Source organism: Agelaius phoeniceus, chromosome 2, assembly GCF_051311805.1.
Source record: "Agelaius phoeniceus isolate bAgePho1 chromosome 2, bAgePho1.hap1, whole genome shotgun sequence".
In the NCBI taxonomy this organism is placed as follows: Eukaryota; Metazoa; Chordata; class Aves; order Passeriformes; family Icteridae; genus Agelaius; species Agelaius phoeniceus.
In genome coordinates, this window is record NC_135266.1 from 24427081 (window position 1) to 24444552 (window position 17472).

The 17472-nt window shown below is 36.6% G+C and overlaps 1 protein-coding gene across 4 annotated transcripts in view; it reads left to right on the forward strand.

Moving 5' to 3' along the window:
- Positions 1 to 17472, forward strand: part of MYO16 (myosin XVI) — a 357627-nt gene that overhangs the window by 278520 nt on the left and 61635 nt on the right. For all 4 annotated transcript variants that reach the window (XM_077173308.1, XM_077173307.1, XM_077173306.1 and 1 more), the window contains exon 28: positions 14692 to 14794. In XM_077173308.1, coding sequence (XP_077029423.1) covers positions 14692 to 14794 — 103 coding nt within the window. The remainder of the gene's footprint in view (positions 1 to 14691; positions 14795 to 17472) is intronic.

Here is a 17472-nt window from a genome sequence, read left to right on the forward strand (position 1 = left end):
ACACATTTTACACTCCTGGAAAAGTTTACCCATACATATATTTTGCTTATTATGTTCAGAATGGTTCTCAGTGGACTATGTTTTTGAAATTCTAGCTTTGCTTTTTAAGTCAAGGCAGTGGCACAAACAAATTTTTAAAGGGTTTAAAGTTTCCAATTTGCAGTCTAAATTGTACACATAGGTAAAGTATCCTCAAATATATTTTTTCTTGGAAGAAGAAAAACAGTAAAATAGCCATGGAGTAAAATAGCCACTAACAATACAATAACAGTAAAATAGCCACTGTCTGCAGATTGTTGTTCTTTCCAATATTTAGTGTTTTGATAACTTATTTAAAATTATTTCTGATTTAAAATAATTCTAATTTGAAATATATATAATTTAGAATAAGATATGCAAAAAGCCCAGTAGTAGAAACAGTAATTTATTATGGTTTTGGTAGCCAGTGCCATGGAACAGGAAAAATAAGTATCAAGTGTCCGCACTGTTTCCAGTGCAGAACAATAGGGCTCAGAAACTCTCTGGGGCACAGACAGAGCCTCGTTATACAAGGTTAATATCTAGAATCTAATCTCTTTGCATCAATTAATAAAATGGATCCTGGCTGACTTTTGTGTCATTCACCACACGTGGTGCTCAAGGAAGACATGCAAAAGCCATTTCGAATATAAATTTTTAAAAGTAATTATAGTGATCAAAGACCCATGAGGTGACCTCAGCAAAATACAAGAATACAGCTGTTCAGGGATATTCAGGTAAAAATAAGGTAGTAAGATGCTTTGTTTCACTCCCTCTGAAAAATTTTATTTTGGTAGCATCCTCCTCTACACTCTATGTTCTCTAAATTGAAATAGAAACTAAAATAATTCCTTCTTTCTACTTTAATGTTGCTCACCAAGTTTCTAAACTAGACACAGTTTTTTTTCTCTGTCTGTATTTCAGTTTCCATGCCCAAGGAAGAATCCAGTTACTCAGGTCCTTAAATGAGGCATCTGTGTTAGCCTTCCCTGCCAGTTTACAGGAAACACTCAGAGCTGTTGAAGCTCAGGATGTCATCTGTGGACTATTGGAACTGATAAGCAATTTGAGCCTTTCACTTAGCAGATAAGAATGGCAGGATTTCTTTGGCAAAAATCATGTTGTTCAGAAAGCCCAAATTCTAGTGTCCTGTTCCTTGCATTTATTTCTGCACTTTTTGAGTGTTTCTTGGAATTACATTACTGTCTCTCAAGTTTCTAGATGGTCTTTCCTGGGTTTAATTCTATCAATTTATCCTTGTGTTTTCCATCATGTAGGTCCCATCTTGCCTTCTGTTGCTGCTCAAGAAAGAGCAGAGAAAATTTCATAGTCTGAAAGAGAACATGAAGGCTGTATGTAGAGACATTCCTTACAGTATGGTGGCAAGAAGAGATAAGTCACTAGAATGTTATGATTTACTATTTCCAATAATCTTTTAAAATTTCCTAAATTGCACCAATCTAATCTTTAGTTTTACCTAGGCTAATGCAGCTCTGAAGCTTTATAAGTAGTTATTTATCCTGTTAAGCCAGTGTCAGATGCTGGTTTGGAGGCTTCTCCTTTCTCATCCTCCTCCTCCTTGTCCTCTTTTCCCTTCCCCCTCCTTCCCCATCTTCTCTTTTTCTCCTTCTTCTTCCTCCTTTCATAATCTAACCTTGCTCTCCTATAAATAAGGTAAAAAATATCGAAATCACCAGCTGTAAGCTTATTAACAAAAAGGAAATAAAGCGTTAACATTCTGATGATTTTTTTATTTTAAAGTAACTTCAAAAGATGGCAAAACATCCATTTTCCTAGGCAATATTCAGAAGGAAGAGTATGGAACACAATGATAATGGATTCTTATGGTAATCATAGCAGTGAGGGTGAAACAAGTATGTTCAAAGACTGTTCTAATTACAGGTTTTCCTCTGATTTTGGTATGAAGTTCTTAATTAGTTCTTCAAGCTGCACTAAACTACAGATCCTAAATTCTGTTCTTCTAGTCGGGGCAGCATTCATTGATAATGAAATGCTCCAATATTGGTCTTTACATCAAAACTTTAATGCTTCAGAGTACTAAATTATTATTAACTCTTTCAAATAATTGACTTTGCTAAGAGATTATTCTGAAGAGATATCTTGCTTTCTCAGGAAAGATTATGTTAATGCTAATATCATTGCTTTGTCAAGTACTGTCTATCTTTTTCCTATAAAGCCCTTTTTAATAGCTGTTGTAATATTTTCACCAAATTTGTGCTATTAGCTGATGACGTATTGCACAGATGTGTTGTGTTTGTTTGTAAATCATACGCATGAGTCATCATTGTTATCTATACTCCCTTCATCCAGAAGCACTTTGTTGTTGACTTTTTTTCTCTTTCTTTCCCCTCTCCCTTTTTCTTCCTCTTGAAAGCAGGGAAGCTATAATGTTTTATAATATATAATTTTTGAATTTAAAAAGTCAGCAGAACATTCCAGACTCTCATGAGTAAGTTAGGGCATTAGTGAGAATGATGTACAGAGCAGATTAAGAAGTGATGGGTCATCATCACACTGGCCCTCTCAGCTTTGTTGTCTGCTATGCAGCATCAGTCATCTCACATTGATATGTGCCATGATACCTCAAATCTTTTCAAGGAAAGCAAGAGGCAATCTGACTGCTGCTACAATGGCAGTATTTCATTAAAGTAGATGTAATGATGTCAATTTATATCAAATGGCAGTCTTGCCATTGTGGAGTTTGTTCCTTCAGACCTAGAGCTGGAAGTGATATTTCTGATTGAGGGTAATCATTTTTATTTGTCTTTCTTTCAGAATGCAAGCAAAGGTGAGTAAATGAAGTATCTTAAAGTCATCAGTTTTGAGGGCACTTTCAACACAAACTCATAAAACTGGTAATGACTGGCTTCCCATGAGGAGTGAAGGTCATCCTTGAAGTTTAAAACTGCGATTTTCAAAATGTCTGTGTCCTTGGCGATTTTGGTAATTACTATAGAATCATAGAATGGTTTGGGTCGGAAGGGACCTTAAAGATCATGTTGCTCCAAACTTGCCATGGACACCTTCCACTATGCAAGGTTGCTCAGAGCCGCATCTAACCTGGCCTTGGACACTTCCAGGCATAAGGCATCCACAGCTTCTCTGACCAACCTGTTCCAGTGCCTTTCCAATGCCACAGCAAAGAATTTTATCCTAATATCTAATTTAAACCTGTCTTATTTCAGTTTAAAGCCATTCTCCCTTGTGCTATAATTTCCTGCCCTTTTCAAAAGTCCCTCTCTGGATTTCCTGTAGGCCACCTTTAGGTATTGGGAAGCCACAGTAAGATCACTCCAGCGCCTTTTCCTCTCCAGGGTGAACAAAGCCAGCTCCCTCAGCCTGTTTCCACAGAAGAGATGCTCCAGCTCTCTGACTATCTTCATGGCCCTCCTCAGGACTTGTTCCAACAGGTCAATGTCCGTCTTGTTCTGAGGACCCCAGAGCTGGACACAGCACTCCAGAAGGGGAATCACAAGGGCAGAGTAGAGGGGCAGAATCACCTCCCTTGACCTGCTGGTCACACTTTTTTTGATGCAACCCAGGATACTGTTGGCTTTCTGGACTACAAATGCACATTGCCAGACTCTCATCCACCAGCACCCCAAATAAAGCACTTGGATAAAGAAGTGTCATTGGTTAACCCCAGCTGGCAGCTCAACCCCTCTTGGCTACTAGCTCATTCCTTCCTCAATGGGGTGGGGGAGACAATTAGGAGAGAAGTCAGAAAACTCATTGGTTGAAATAAATACAATTGAATAGAGAAACCAATAAATTAAAAATAAGGAACTCATTTTCTATTTCCCGTTGGCAGACAGGAAAGTATTTAATCATGAGTACTGGTGACTTGGGAAGACAAAGACCATTACTCTGAAAGTCCCTTCTTCCTTTTTCTACCCTCAGCTTTTATTTGTTCTTTTCCTTTCACCAACCTTTTGGATAGGGGAACCCAGTTTAGGATAATTTACAGCACTCAGAGTTACTATAAATTACTAATTCCTCATTAAACCTTACTGGTAGGGATTAGGAGAAGACCAGAACCCAGAATGCTCTGGCATTCTCCCTGAGAAGCCTAGAATTGGAGTAAATCACCCTGGGGAATTTCTGAGGTGCAACTAGATATTTGGGACTGTGTTAAGAGATGCAGGCTGTTTCAAATCTACTTGTACAATGTGATTGTGTAGTGAGAATTACCAAGCTACTCATATTATAGAAAAACCAAATAGTTCTTTCCACTCAGTCTGACTGGAATCTTCTGGTTTACCCCTTTGGAGTTATTTCTTTGTATCCATTTAGCTTGTTTGCCCCATTATGCCCATTAGGTCCTTTTTGATATTTTAGAAACAAGAAATGCACAAGGTAACTTCATATGCCTGTGCTGACTTGCCTAATTAACTAGGACTTAATTTGTAGGGTGTAAAGAAAAGGATGGGATTCAACTGATTAGTCTTGGGTTTATCCATTTCTGCATGGTATTTCCCAGAATTCCAGAATCCCAGTGTAGCTCCATTCTATGGCAAGGGAATGAATTAATGCTTTGTAACAGTCTCTAAAAAAAAAATCAGAGAACAACATTTTGGAGACAAGACAGATGCAGTTTTTGAAGCTATACCTTGGCATCATCAGTTCTCTTGCCCACAGAATTTGTCTTGTAAATACAAAGTATCAGTGCTTACCTTACATGTCGCAGAGTTTGGACTGTGAGGATGATAAAGCTGCTGGTGTTTCTGGGGCTTAGTGAGAGTGCACAAATGACTGACTATAAGAGAAAAGAGTTTCTCATTTGACTGGAGTTTTCAGTGGAAGACTAGACACCTGACTTTATTTAGAAGGCATCCAGCTATATTTTGAAGGCAAAAATAAGTATCAGCATTGTTTGCTTGGGCATCTTCAGAAGCTTACAATGCAAGCCTCATTTGCTAAAGCAATTACAAATGTGTAAATGTGTGTAAACAATTGAAGTCAGTTGAATTATTCATATCTGTCATACACTTAACAGTTCTACAAGATTGACAAGAAAAGGGGTCCCTTGAGCAGGAGAATGTAATTAGGTCATTAAATAGCTAGATACAGGGAAATACAGATGACATGGCCAGTTAAGTCTGATGGTTCCTAACTTTCAAATGTCTGATGTGCAATCTGAATAATCTTCCAGCATTATGTATATTACATTTAGTATAGAATGCATAAAACTTAGTGAAGCTTCTTGCAATCTTTTGTTTTGTGCAATAGAGAATGTCCCAATTTTTAGGTTATTTCAGTGAGAATCTCATAGTATTATTCTCCCTCCACTATTAGGTGCATACAACTACATTAATTTCTTTAGGCAATCATAGATCTATTGGGCACACACAAGTATAATTCTGGCTGAACTGTTTCAGAAATTCTTGTGGTTTTCTTTATTTAAACTTCAAGATCTGTGAAGTTTTAAAATGTTTATTTAATTTCTAGATTAAAGTGCCACCCTTGGTACCTCTGCTTTCCACTAGCACTTGATATTTTTTATCCATCAGATTTAACAAAATGTTTATTAGATCACTAAATAACCCTTACAATCCTTACAAAAATCAATACATGTTTTACATCTGTGAATTTTAGATCTTGTGCTATTTCTAAACATGGAGAAATGTTGTCACAAGGTGCTGAAATACCTACCACAGCACTGGATTTCACTTAAAAGTATGGATTATAAAAATAGATAGAATTATATTTGTACACAAATAAGTATAATGAAAGTTCTCTCACAAACTGACTGAGTTCAATGTGCCTATAATGAGCAGCTAATAACTTTATTTCAGAACCTTAAGGTTTCAACAAAAATCTTTATTGAGTACTTCATAATTTGTTGACAGCACATAATGACAAAGATAATGGACACAGATTTATGTGTGGTAGTAAGAAATTCAGTTAAATGCTTGCCATAGAAATAAACCTTTTAAAATATTATCAACCACTAATATTCTCGCTAATCTTTATACATTGAAACTCTTCTAAGGAAATGCTTGTTAGAATTTCTGACCTCTTAAATTAATACAACAGATATTTAAAGTAAATATTTTAAAGTAAGTATGTAACACATTAGTTTGTGCCACTGGCACTGTGCAGGAACTTTGAATTATCAGATTAAGGTGCAAATTGTCACATAGGTTAATTTTACTTTTACTTTTTTAATTTTACAATTTTAAAATAACTCTTTGTTATTTATTGCTTAATTAAACACGTCTGTGCAGTTTCACTGTTTAGAAAAATATTAGTTGATCTTGAGTGCTGCTTTTTTATGGTCATGGGATTTGTATAGGTCATTGGACTTGTATAGATGCAGTCCAGCTGCCTCACACTCAAAAACAACTGTCACACTCCTGCTGTTTCTTCTTTCTGTGGCTCTGCAGCTGTTAAATTCTTTCCACTCAACTCAGATATTCAGGGCACCCTTTTTCTCCTTATCCATATCTTGATATTCTTTACAACCATTTAATCTTCAGCAGGAGAACCTGGAATGACACTTCCTAAAGCTAGATATCCCAGTCAGGCTGAATAATAATAGGCAGTTTATCCTGGTGATATCTGAGAGCAAACACAAAATCCTATGCAAGCGTGCACGTAAAATCCTTTTATGCATCTTAATCACTGGCTCTTACTTTGCTTTCTTGTTTAGACCAATGTGGCATTAATTTAACATCATCTGTTTCAGCAGAATTACTCCAGGTGTATTGCACTCTTAATGAGAGCAGAATCTGGTCCACTCTTGGCACATGACCTTAGTATATCTTGAAAAATGATGCTTTTGTGCGGTTTGTCTAACCATCATACAATCCAGAGCCAGGAGAATCCCTGTTACCCAGACTGATAGTACTCACAGGGTTCAGAGGCACAAGGGAAGCTCCCACAGAAAAGAGCAGAAGTAGAGATGATCTCACAGAGAAGCTATTTTGCCATATGGTTTAAAAAGGTCCAAAAATCCTGCCCCATAATCCAAATAAACGTTGTCTAAGCTACTAGTGAGTATTGTGGGAGGGTTTCTATATGTTCCCATACTTTTTTGGCTGAGTACTGGTTACACAGGAGAAAAAAAAACACCAAAATGAATGAAGAAATATAGCATTATCTAGGTGGAACAGCAAATCTAATCCTATTTCTCTTTAATATCACAATTTCTATTTGAGTCTGGTTTTACTTTCTGCTTCTGCCACATATATCTTTCTCAGTATATTTCCCAATGAGCTGGGCAGTGCCTTCTTGGCAAACAGTGAAGTGGCAATGTCACCAGGAGACCAAGCAGGAAAGTTGTACAAGCCCACTTCAGTGTTTCAATTGAAATTTTGATTTTGATGCCCTATTATCATATGGCTGTGTCTGCAGAGAAAGAAAAGTAGCTTCAGTGGATGCCAGTCACACATCTTTGTGTTCAACAGAATCAAATTAGCAGGTTAACAAAGAAATTTAAATGTATTACATAGCCCATATATTCTGTGTACAGTGAAGCATTTTATGGCCCCGTGTGCGTGTTGGTGGGACGCCCAAGCATGGAGAGGTAGTTAGCTGTGGGAAAGACCTACCTAGCAAGAGCTAAAGGTAAACATTTGCTGAAGTAGAGTCAGATGAATATGTTGTAGATGTAATAGAGCTGTTTGTTTGCTCAATGCTAGCATGTTTCTGAGACAATGTGTGATTTTTGACAATTTCTAAAGTAAATATGTTTTACATTGCTGTGTCAAGATGAAATGGGAATGTCAGCTTTAAGTAAGATGGTGCAAAATTATTGCAAATCTTTAGCAAATCTTTAGCAGATGTTGCGAATTCATATGTTGTATTTGCATAGTTGAATCCACTAATCCCAGGAGCTGAACTATAATTTATATTCTACTCACTATTCTGCTGCCACATTGTCTGAGATGAGGAAGCCTCTGCTTAATTACAGGAAGTATATGAATAAATAATCCAGGACTAAGACACACATATCTTCATTACTTCTTTTCTTCAGAAATTGAAATTCAGATGTCTAGAAAAGATTAAGGGTTTCAAAGCCTAATGCAAAAAACCTCATAAAACTCAGGAAAAAATTCTTCCAATTCATTTCTTTATCATCTGTTATAAGTTAGTATCTTTATCTGAGAAACTTGTCTTACTTTTTATTCAGTTTAAATTAAATCATCCCAAATGGCCACTTCTGCAAAGGTGCTTTGATTCAGTGGATTTCATAGTCATGGCCCTGCCTCAAAAGTCTGTACTGAGCTCTACATTGGCCCAGTGGCTGACTCACATGTGAGCCACTGTAAAATTTTATTCTGGAGATTTTCTGAGTATTCTTCCAGCTTTATTTCTTAGTCCTAAATTTTACTCTTTTATCTCAATTACATGTCATTTAAGGTCACTCTTGAGTATATTTTCCTTTTTCTGCAGACACATTAAAGCATGCTGTATATTTCCCACTTACCCCTTGTAATAGGAAGTGAATTTTTAATTGTTGAAGTAAAAAAATCAGTATATTTTACCAGAAAAAAATCTAGAGGCATATATAGAAACCAGGTAAATCTATGATAATTGGTCAGTTTGTTGTAAGATCACTTTTAGCATTATTAATTTTCCAAAATTGCTGTACTTTTATTTTTTTCACTTAATTATTTTTGGTCTGCACATCTAGTCACTTAAGACTGTGTTTCTTGATATCAATTAAGATATTAAAAAAATAATATGGTAGGCAGGTGCTTTGAAGTTTTGGTTCATTGCCATATATCCTTACTAATTCTTTCAGCTACATTGCTCTTCATGTTCACATTTATAATATTCTGAATTATTTCTGCAAGTCTCTTTGAAGCAGCCTTGGTGCAAAATTTTTCATAAAAAGTGAACCTTATAATCTTATACTGAATTTTTGAAGTTCTACAAAAGAAGCCCCAAATGCAGTTTGTCTGATGTAATCTGTTATTTCTACAAGCATTATTTTCTTCTTCACATCAAAGATTTATTCTCTAAAAAATTTTGTATATATGCTTTGATTCTTAATATTTATGCTGCATAATAAGATATTTATGCCATATATATTGTGCAGAGATTGACAGAATCCCTTTTTTTCCCTTGGAAATTACAATAATCTATTTCCTCTTTTCTAATTATCTGGAATTTCCCATGTTCCTCATATTTCAAAAATAGTTAGGTTATTCCTTCAAGACAAAAAGAATATAACAGAGGGAAAAGGAATGAATGAATAAATGAATATTTATTCTTTATATAAAGGTAACATTAATCAAAATTTCATCCTATTCTTTGCTACTCACTGATTTTATAAGTTTTCTAATGAAAAATTTTCAGGCAATCTCTCTTCAGTAGATAGGCTCTTTGGATGTGTCAGCTTTTACTTGATAGACTTCAAATAAAACCTTACCTAACCCACTCTTCCCATCCTCCCCAAATCCAAACAAACAAAACTAAAAATCCTGAGTTATAAGCACACAGTGAAAAGTTTGGCAAACAAAGTCCATTTCTTTCACATATTTCAGATATCAAAAATTAATGATTGTCAAAGAGAAAATGAATATAGAAAGGGGAAAAGAGACCATTTACTGAGACAGCACAACCTGAACCTTTATGATGTCAATTTTTGCATTTCTTCTAGCAGAAATATAGGACAAAATTTAATTTTGATTGCTGCCTTTTATTCACTACCTTTTGAATAGATCTTATTAAGTCATACCAGTTTACTTTGGCAAACAGACTACATTGTAGTAAGCAAAAAAAGAGAAAATTGCGCTAACATAACGAATTATGCTGACAAGTGTGTCACTCATTTTTCCTTACATAAGTTGTGTTTGGATATTTAAACTTAAAAGTACATAACTTATCACTCTTTACCCTTTTAAAGCAGTTACCTGCCAACCATATGTGATTTTTATTTGTTAACCAGCAAGACAAAGACATGGAAAGAAGGATCTTCCTTCAGAAAAGATATGGCATTAGAAACTATCACTTGTGGCATTAGAAACTATCCTCTTAGTGAGGACATTGGATTGCAGTCAGTAGCTACCTCTAACTTTATTATTTTTGGTGTATCTTTCTTAATTAGGCAAGAGAAAGACCTGAGAATAAGAGCAGCCAAACAACCCACCAACAAAAGTAGTTCTGTGGCTTCAGTTCAAAGACATCTTTTATTAAGCTATTGATTTGGAGCTGCTTGTTTTTCTGCCCTTTGTACTTGCCGTGTTTTTTTCCTTTAGTGTCTTCTGTCACGTTGTGCTATTGAAATTGAGTCATGTTTATTCCAATGCTTAAAGATTTGCTGTGCATACAGAACTGGGAGTACAGCCCTACAGCCCATTTGTGCACACTCTGTGTAAATTGAATAGCGTGCTGAGCCTTAGAATATTGCTGTGGGTTACTGTGCCACAGCCTGAACTGCAGAATATTCTGTCTTGGGGAAAAACAGCCTGCTGGATCTTGTCAGCTGTGCACTTAGGGAGGTGAGAGAGAAAATGATTAGATAACATCCTTATCTGTGAAGACCCAAGAGAAACGAGTTTTCCTCATTCACAAGCTATTGGCAGCAGTTTCTACTCCAAACAAACAAAAAATTTCCCTGATAGAGCACATCATTCAGAAGCAAAGGAAGAGAGGTCAGAGCACATTTCTGCAACACCAGAGAATCCTGGCTAGTCTGTACATGCTCACAGTGTGAGCCTGTCTAGCCAGAATGTCTTTCTTCTGTTTATGCTTCTGAAAATGACAAGTTAGGACAAGGAGGGTGCTAAAGGAAAAAACTGGGGAAAATGGATCTTCTCTCACACTGATATCATGTGGATGGGTGCTGGGGAGACCCTCCTTCACCCTGATAGTAGTGTTCACTGTCTCAACTTGTAACTAGAAGACGTTTGGAATTTACTTCCTAATCAACAGTACATTAGTCTTGGCATAGCAGTGGAGTGGTGTTGATTCAAATTAATCCTTTAGACCTCCCTGTTTTGTATTTTATTTTGGATTCCTTAGTGAATGAGTTGTTCTGGCTAGCCATGAATTGCTGGTTTTTTTTTTTTTTTTTGCTTCCTGGCTATGAAGGAGATTCACTTTGTCTGATATTAGATGTCCAGGCTGGAGGCAAGAGCATGTTTACACTTAGTGGAAAGACATGATGGTCTTACAGTGCACAGTTCATCTGATATATTGTAAACATCACCATTACAGTTGGGAATATGACACCAGAATAGTCTGTTCTACTGAATCTTAAGACAGTCTAGGCAAGTGACTTGTCAATCCAAGTTTAGCTGAAATATATTTCACTTTTTTTAGCAAGGTAGCACTGAGTATGCTTTCTGGGTTCCTTAGGATCCTCTCTGTACATTCTGCATTATCTAATGGGGTTAAAATGTGTGACCTGTCAGGTAGGAAGAAGCCTGGTACTTGATTAAGTGTGTTCATTAACTTCAGAGTAAACTAAGGCTAAAGTGCTAGGAGAAGAATTCTCTGTAAGGGAAGGTTTCAAAGACTCCAGTTTGCATTTCCCCAGAAGCAAGCCCCATTGTTGCAAGTAATTCAAGTTTATTTATACAAGTCTGCACTGTAATCTCAGTATTCTTATTATTAATTTCTGTGATAGAATAAATTCTGAAAAAAAAAGTTATTTTGCTCATCTTGAGAATGATTAAATTTAGGATGATATTAAATTATTGTGTCTACATGGAAACACAAGGTCAATCCACAATAAAAAGTATCTGATACCCAAAAAATATTTTGCATTTTGATAATAATGTCACACTTGTAAATTTTTATTTCTTTCTTTATATTTTAGCTCATTGTCAATTTAAAGAAAAAGGTTTTAGTTTTTTCACTCATTTAAAACTAAGTACGGAAGAAATTATGTAAGTTTATGGTTAAACCATCCCTTCTGTCCAGAACAAACCTGGGCTCCCACCAGCAGGTGTAGTCCTCTTATTCCATCCATTCAGGAACTTTCATTAATTCCCTGGCATTGACATGGGTATGTGCACAACTGGACTGAGAGCCAAATTGGGGCACCATTGTGGCTGAAAAATAGCTGCAAATTTTGTGTTGCTTTTATCTTTATACAAGGTGAAAATGGTTGATAACCAATCATAACACAGGACATAAAGGTACTTTCTCATTTTGGGTGCTTAGCCAGTAGATTTCAACCAGTGACAGGACAAATAAGGAAGGTCTCAGACCCTCTGCTAGCTATTCTGCAGGATGAGTAGCTCGGTCAGACAAGTAGGCATAAAGGTGAGCTTCCTCTCAGGCACCCAAATGAAAGCATCTGGTCTGGACATCTCTGAGTCCAGAGTGGAGAAAGGCACCTCCAGAGGGCAATGTCTTCTCATTTTTTCAAAAGCATCTAGAATGCATAGAACAAGTCACCCTGTGGAAAATACCTGTCTTCACAGACTGCTTTGAGAACAAGGTGACTAACTCAGGCCAGGAGCACAGCTCTTCAGTGTCTAACATAGGGAAAGTAGATCATCTTCCAAATGTCCTATTGTATTCACAGAGGAAGTTTATGTTAAATTTCCATAGCTTCCTCTTTTTCTACTACCATAACACATCCTCCTTTTCTTAGAGCTTGTTTAACAGATAGAAGAGGACTGTGAACTGTGATTAGACTTCCAGGATAACGTGGTGGGATTTCAGAGACTTTAAAGGCTGAGGAAAATGGTGGATCATTTTTGTCTGACATTCTGTATAATATAGATTGTAAGGAATATTTAGCTATCCTTGAATTCTTTCATTTGCATGTCTTTAAAGAAAACTTGAGCCAAACATAGAACTTCAACCTTTTAAATTTTAATTTGTCTTTTTTTCAAGAGAGAAATATGTTTCTTTGGGTTTCTGCTGTAATGGAGTTTCAGGCTGATCACTTTTGCAGTTACTTCTTCATGCATTGTGAGTCAATGCTTAGTCATGAATCTTCACTTCAGTCAGCAGTTGCTAAGCTTTCCAGCAGTTGTTTCTCTAACACCTCTGATTTTCCATGACTTCTAAGAAAAAACTGTTGATACAAGTAAGGAAACAAGGTGACCCCAGCCTTAATAGAAACCTGTAAAATGAATGACCTTGTAATAGAAACCTGCAAAATAAATGTCCATGCAGCTAGTGGAATATTGGGAAGGTGCTATCCCCAGTTTTCTAATGCTAATCTGGAGTGTGAGACTAAATACAAGGATCTGTGGTGAAGGTTTGGGCCCTTCTTACCATCATTCCTCCAAACAGTTCCTGGGCACAACTTGGGAACTAGGACAGGCTGGCGACCAGTCAAAGAAGGCAGCTTAGACATGGTTACACTCTGGGTTACACTCTGTTGGAAGGGGACAGAATTTAATAGAACAGAACAGATTCCATAATATTAAATGCATAAATAAATCATCAGGCTTGGGTTTTGCCAGATGGTTTCTGCGCCAGAGAAGCAGTCCCTCTCACTTTGCATTTACTAACATGGACTTAGCCATGGGGTCCTCAGCAGGACTGCTACCAGACAAGAGAATATTTCCAGACTGCAGGAGCTGAGGTACCCAAGGGTCTGTGCAGCTACAGGAAACTAGAAGGCTAGATGAAATTTGGTCCTATGGCTGTTTACCTGCAGATGTTGTTCCAGACTTGCCACAGCTTTGGGTACAATTGAGATCCCTGGACTCATTCCAGCACTGCAGCCTTGCCTACCATGTTGTGTGAAAGACAACAAGACAGCACAGTTTTGGGTTGAAGGAGAGATGTAGGTGAATTCAGCTGTTGAATAAATAAATAAATAAATAAATAAATAAATAAAATGTCAGGAAATGTAATTAGCTCACAAACTTCAAAACTTATCAATTTCAGTGGGAGTTTAATCAAAAGTGACATGTTTGCAAAGTGTATATCCTTTTCAAAGCCTGGCTTTTTGTAATGAAAAAGCATTTGACTCATTACATGCAGTCAGATCTAGACAGAGGCGTACCTCCAAAAAAGTATAGTAATATTTTGTAGCATTAAGCTGTATAAAATTCCATTTCTTTAGCAATAAGTTACATAAATTTAATAATTCCACAGTTAAATTTTGAATTTTATACTTTATTGGACTTTGTATTACTTAAGTTTCCTTCCTTGATATTTCTATCTGGTACATCAAAGAGCCCTTTAATATCCAGCATTTTCTGTCTTTGAAGGTACTCAATGCTATAATCAACTCTCCTCTTGAACTTCTTTCCAGTAGTGTAAAAACATCCAGTTCCTGGAAGTGCATTTGCTTCATGACTTTCTGTTCAAAATGAAAATTTATCTCAGATTGATGAAAATCATTTTTGTCAATGTCACTTTCTTATGAATTACTCCTTAAGAGGCATAAGTTGTATGACACATACTGAAAACATATTTTCCTCCTTTCAATGACCCAGTTCAGTCGCAGGGGAATTCATTCCTTTGGCATTGATTTTCAGTGAGGCATCCAAAGAACAGACAGGAAGCAGATTTGGGTTTTAGGCATCACTTGTTATTAACCAAGGTCATGTCTAACAATATACAAGATTTTGAGTGATTTGCCTTCTTGTTTTCTTCACCCTGATCAGAATCCCAAGCTTCCAGTTTGGATATCAAAGATTTGAGAGTCAAAGGAAAACTGACAATTTCTACAAAGACATCAACCAGGCCAACATTAGAGTAACTCTACTTCTGCTGATTTTTTAGGTATAAAGATTTGGCTGATACAGCAGCAGGAGAGAAGAAGAAGTTGAGTGCCAAGGAGAGATGTCGTCTTGTTCTTCAGCAGTGTAAATTACAAGGCTGGCAGGTTTGTGATATACAAAGCAATTAAAATATCATTCTTTAAACAAGCTAGCTGAGTCATTTCCATTGGTGGCAAGCCACCACATCCTTTGCAGTGATGTATTTTTTGCCATTTAATATATGCTTGGGTAAATTATCAAACTGATTTTCAGAGTTTTATGAGTAGCTGTGATCATTGTGTCAAAAAAATGAGTGTATTCTTGTGGGAAGAAAAAGATTCAATTAACCATGCACACTATGTAAATTTTTTTCAAGATTTTTGAAGGTATTTGATATATGCATTTTAGTGGTTGAATGGTTCCTGAATAACCTTAGGTATTTTATTTCTTTAAAATCCTATGCTAAATGCTCTACTGTCTTAGCAGGGCAGACTGAAAACAGCTAATTAGGATTTCCCAGATGGTCAGTGCATTTGTAGGTGCCATCATGCTGATCCACAGATCCACCAGAGAACCTGAGGTTGCCATACCTCAAGTAAATTTAAAAAAAAAAAGTACCAAGCACTAAACAGGAAACTATCAACTCCCTATTCTTTCTCCTTATTCTATTTATATCATATAATACTCAACAGTATGAAGACTGCAAGGTGGATGTCTGCATTTGTCCAGAGTACTCAGTCATATGCTTTGGATAGCTTTGTAATTGAGTAGGACTGATTTCTTTAATATGTGCATTAAAAAAAAAACCAACGTGTTTCTTTGCATAGTATAGAAGCTATTGAATAGAAATGAGCTTTCTGTGGCTTCCCGTACAGAGCATTCCTGCAGGCAGTGTGAGCTTCAGATTCAGGCCTTTTTCCAGCCTAGCAGGACTGAAATATGTTACACAAGAGAGCATCCAGACCAATTTCAGGGATAGCCATGAAGTTAAGGGATTGGACAGTGATTAGGGCACTCCTATTAGGCTTCTTCAGTTTAAAGGATGAGGTTTTCTAATAAATGTATGACCTCTGAGTATTAATATGCCCAGAAAAGTTTCTGCAAGCTGTTTATAAAGGCCAAGGACTAAGTCAGAATGTGTGCTATGGATATTTCTCAGTGGCCCAGATTCCTTAGTATCAACAGGACCAAAAATAGGCCCCCCACTAGGCTGGGAGCATACATGCATGATCACCTGCACTCAGACATATAAGAAAATTTTTCTTTATTTAAAATACTGTTTAAAGCCTCAGTTTAGTCACCAAGCAAAGAAGAGGGCACATATAGTCCCCCTGTCCCTGAGTAGAAAAGACCAAAAAGACTGAAAAAGATAACAATATTAAACTAGACTTGCTTTTCCTACCCAGGTTTTGTAAGTTTGCTCTGATATATGTTCTGCATCATTGCCACAAGGTTTCCTATTAAAAAACCCCCATTCATTAACAACTAGAAACTGTACCTTCACTTTGTGAAGTACAAGTACCTGGAGATGTGAGAGAACCCCTAATGTTTAGAACTTATGTGGGGTTACAAGCTTGACATTGGACAAAAGCTGTGCAACAATAATTGCACAGTGTGCTCCAGTCAAGAAACACAGAGCAGGATGCCTATCAAGTTTATTTCCCTGGAGAAGAGCAATTGTTACAGCACAGGAAAAAAAGAAGTTGGTCATCAGTGAAAGCCTAGAGCTCAAGATTAGTGATTCTGTAGTGATTGGCATTTGTTAACAGGACTGAAACCTAGGAAGACAAAAATTTTAAAAGGAAATCGCAAAACAGAAACCTTAGAAACCTTCCATCATGCAGAGGACTGAAGCTTATGATCTCAAACAGACTTTAGAAGTTCTGAATCCAGAACTCCAGAATCTCATTAACTCCAGGAGAAGTCAGGTGTGCAAAACTACAGCAGTGCATAATGCATTATCACTCAGACCAGAAAGGCACAAAACTCTTCAGAGACACTGTTAAGCTAAATGGAATAGGAGAGTTTGGGGGTGAGAGTTATACCATTGTCACTCAGTGACTAAGAAGCACGTGGCAACAGACTAAGCTGCAAGGAATGAGGTTTGAAAAAATGAGTGACCTTCTCCATACACAGTTTTCAAGGCACAGAGAGGTATAAAAACAAATGGAAAGATGAAAAGTGTAGAAGAAAGTTTAAAAAGAAAATTCATTCCAAGTCAAATTTCTTAGATGTCCAGTGAATAACAGCTTGGTACCAACCTATTTTGTATAGGTGATACAAAATCACATACCCAACTATCAGCAGTAGTGACTAATGTCTGTGTCACATAATCTCTCTCTCAATTATCTTTTTGATTCATTTGACTAATTATGAAAGTTGAACTTTAAATAACAATCTAAATGAAGAAGCTTACACAATCTGCATTTGTCATGGGTACTCTATGCTTTTACAGTAGAGGACACTGAAAAAAGGAAAATATTTAAAAGGTAGAAAGAGGGAGGAGGAAAGGAAAGAAAAAAAGGAATTAGGAAGCAAGGATGATGTCAGGCAGCAAAGTCAGAAGAAAAGAGTCATCTGTAGTGCATTACTAAAAATCATCCAAGAAGCAGGGGGTTACACATATAGTTTATTCAGCCACTGTTGCCAGCAGTAACTACTTCAAATGAGTCACTGCTGGAACTGAAAATCTATTTGTTGCAAGAGTTCATGAATAAATCAAAAATTGTATTCCCCAAAATGTTACATGCTCTTCCCTGAAGAGCTGTTGCAAATTCAGGTAAAAAAAAATGAACAAAAAAGA